We start from the raw sequence: 3130 nt of genomic DNA, 5'->3' as shown, positions 1-3130 counted from the left end.
AAACAGTGCGCTATAATAGGAGCCGGGAAAAGCTGAAGCAACGTCTTTTGCCTCTTATGGCAATAAATCTAGCGAATCAACTAATTATGACGACCCCACCATGTTCTCTTCCAGTTCATGCCAACAATTTATTCGGGCTGCATAACCACCATGGTTATCTGTCACTGTTTTAATACACTAAAGTACAAACAATATTCCAAGTTCAGCCTTCAATCCAGCGAGGACCTTGTCTGGGCTTGCCTGTCATCCTCGCTGTCCATAGCCCTACAACCGGCCCCAGGAAAATCTCTACTTGTAATTGCTTTTAAGAAGATAACATATGAGTACAATTGCTCCATCAGATATCTGGACTACTTCAGAGATCTGATCAAGAGCTAGCTCTGAGAACAAGCTCTGTTCAGGTGATCCAAAGGGTTTTGGAAGTATCAAAATGACTTACTGGAAGTCAAAGGTGCTGCCAAAGATCAAGAAATATTTTGGAAAAGGAGATGCCAACAGCAAAGGGGCAGCAGAAGCTGCCAAATCCTTCAACAAGGCCAAGGCAATAAACTTGCTCTGTCTCTCTTTAATTTCATTTATTGTTTTCTATACCCTAAATCAAAATCATCAATCATGTTTACCTGGTATAGATTCTTGAATTTGGATTGATTTAACTCTTAATCCATTAGAAGCAAAAGATCCTCTAAACTTTGATCATCATTATACTTGTTTTATAACAACCCTGAAAACAACTTCTCAATCTATAAGACACTGTTTCATGGAATGATAAACCACCTTAATCAGTTTTCATTGGGTGATTTTTTTACAGAATTCCATTGAAAAAGAAATTGAAGAGAAGAAACCTGAACTGGAGCCAAAGATAATTGAGATATACCAGGACTCCAAGCCAGAAACTAAGGTAAATGCACAATTTCTTTGGCTTTATATATATATATGAAAATGAGTTTTCTGATCAAGCCAAGAACATCAGTAATAATGGAAAATATATATGGTTGGATTTTGTGCCATTTTATAAACCTGAAATTTTTTCCTTTCCTCAAGAAATATTTTGATCTCTGGCCTCTCCACAATTTAGAAATATTGTTGACATTGCACCATATTTTCTGGCAGTTGCTTTTCAAGGAGCCAACTGAAGACAAGGTGAAACAAAATGCCCAAGCTGTTCAGGATCTGTTACATCGGCTTGTGGAAGCAGGTGGAACATATTAGAATTAAGCCAATGCTAAAATTATAGCCTGACTTCTCTCAGTGCGATTGATAATTTTAATTACTGATTTCAGCTAGCTATTTTTATGTTGATTTGGATAGTAGATTTGGGAATATTTTGAAAATTTGCTGGAAATGAAAATATGATTGACATTGTTGATTTTGATAATTTGATTGCAAATTCCTAGAATATCCTGGAATCTGATGGTTAAGAGAAACGTCATTAACCTCTCTGCCCACAATCAGATTATGAGATATTCCCTAAATCTGCAATCCTCATGGACATGAAAATCTGATGAATATATACATGTAATCAAATATCTGAGTTAACTCATATTCATGAGATTTTCCAAATATTCAGGAATCTACAATCAAGTTATGCTCATATTCTTAGACCATAATGAGTTAATTGATGTTTCTCATGTGAATACTGTTTGTTGTATATTGTAGGTTGTCCAGGAGCACAAATATTGAAGGAGGCTGGAGATAAGTATGGCACTGCTCTATTGTCTTCTCAGATCCAATACCTGCTAGAGAAGCTCTCTCCATTTGTGGCCAATGAAGAATCCCCTGTCATTGCCAGAGAGCTTGATTTGGTGGAAGGGGGAGCCGAAACTGCAGAGGAAACTGCTAAAGACATCTCAGAGGCACCGGCTGTTCCTGCAGGTGATGAGAATGTGAAAGAAACAACAGCCAAGGTTGAAAAAGAAGTTGAGATCGTGGGCACCGAGGAGAAAGGCCACCTATAAACTGAAACAGGCGTTCAGAGACGTGCTAACGAAATTATGGCCAGGTTTCCGCTTATTTATGATGATTTGTTTATGGATCCAGAGTTATTTTTTCTATTATTTGCAGTCCCAGCTTCTACCGATATTCCCTGCCATACTATGATTTGTGCCTTGTATTAGACATGCTCCAATGCAAATTAATTTCATTGTTGTTTCTTTGTGGGAATAGATTGTTTCCTGCGTATATTTGTTACAGAGATATTAAAGTTCTGATAGCTTTTTTTTTCCATCGATGAATAATTTCTATTTGCTAAATATAATTTCTATCTGCAAAATGTTCATCATCTTTATATTGATTGTATATATCTAAATATTTTAGAAATCTGATAAATATAAACCAGACCAACTGTTTAATCGCATTTATTTCCATTCAATTTTTAGAATATTTGAACAGATAAATAACTCACGCTGTTGATTAGTTTTGCATATTAACATTACAATAGCATTTCTAAAAACAGTAAACCATATACATAAAAGCATAACAAATAAATTTATTTTGAACTCAAATGGTTGGAATGAATATAAAATTATTGTTTTTGGGATGAAACTAAATTTAAAATTAATTTTAAATTAAATTCATTTTAAATTCATTTTTATTTATTAATTATTATTAAAATAAAATAAATATTATTAAAAAAATAAATATAAATAAAACAGAATTTTATATTTATATACGTGTCTTAGATTTGTTTTTCATTTTTGGTTTTGAAGATGAACCACATTAGATAGTTAGAAATCTTGACATATAACTATAGATGTGATTAATTCATGATTAATTTGAAAGACATTTTGAATAACAATATGAATCACAGAAGTCTAAAATCAATGAAAATAAAATAATATATAGACTTTGTCTCGCTGTGATGAGATGGAAGCCTTAGAATTAATGAAGTGCTTGGAGATCAAAGATAAACAAAAATTGGTACAAATTAAAAACAAAACTTGGTACAAATTTAAATTGCTATAATGTGACATAACAAGGATATTTAACACCCAATTTAGTGACATGGATATTTCTTTAAAAATATGTACCTTAGTTTCCTTTCCATTCTCTAAATCTCAAGGTTAAAATTTTATTTATTTTTTATTTTTTAAATTTAGTATTACTTTAAAATATCAAAACATCAAGACACAAC

The 3130-nt window shown here is 32.7% G+C and overlaps 1 protein-coding gene across 1 annotated transcript; it reads left to right on the top strand.

The window, feature by feature from the left end:
• The first annotated feature begins 324 nt into the window (after nucleotides 1-324).
• LOC149182967 (plasma membrane-associated cation-binding protein 1-like) lies at nucleotides 325-2162 on the top strand. Its single transcript, XM_089418647.1, has 4 exons — nucleotides 325-541; nucleotides 809-898; nucleotides 1111-1195; nucleotides 1657-2162. Exons 1-4 carry the CDS (start codon nucleotides 431-433, stop codon nucleotides 1953-1955), a joined length of 585 nt encoding a protein of 194 aa, XP_089274773.1. The 5' UTR covers nucleotides 325-430; the 3' UTR covers nucleotides 1956-2162.
• The last annotated feature ends 968 nt before the right edge of the window (nucleotides 2163-3130 follow it).

The sequence above is a fragment of the Pinus tabuliformis genome, chromosome 3_2 (genome assembly GCF_031772625.1).
Source record: "Pinus tabuliformis cultivar Carrire ecotype Pingquan chromosome 3_2, CPIR1, whole genome shotgun sequence".
Classification (NCBI taxonomy): domain Eukaryota; kingdom Viridiplantae; phylum Streptophyta; class Pinopsida; order Pinales; family Pinaceae; genus Pinus; species Pinus tabuliformis.
This window is presented reverse-complemented; position numbering and strand designations above follow the sequence as displayed.

Bases quoted from the DNA above. Each gene is read 5' to 3' on its own strand.
- LOC149182967 (XM_089418647.1), top strand. From the start codon at position 431: ATGACTTACTGGAAGTCAAAGGTGCTGCCAAAGATCAAGAAATATTTT. The intron at 542-808 runs GCAATAAACTTG...ATTTTTTTACAG, and splicing joins AATCCTTCAACAAGGCCAAG to AATTCCATTGAAAAAGAAAT. The intron at 1,196-1,656 runs GTGGAACATATT...TGTATATTGTAG, and splicing joins ACATCGGCTTGTGGAAGCAG to GTTGTCCAGGAGCACAAATA.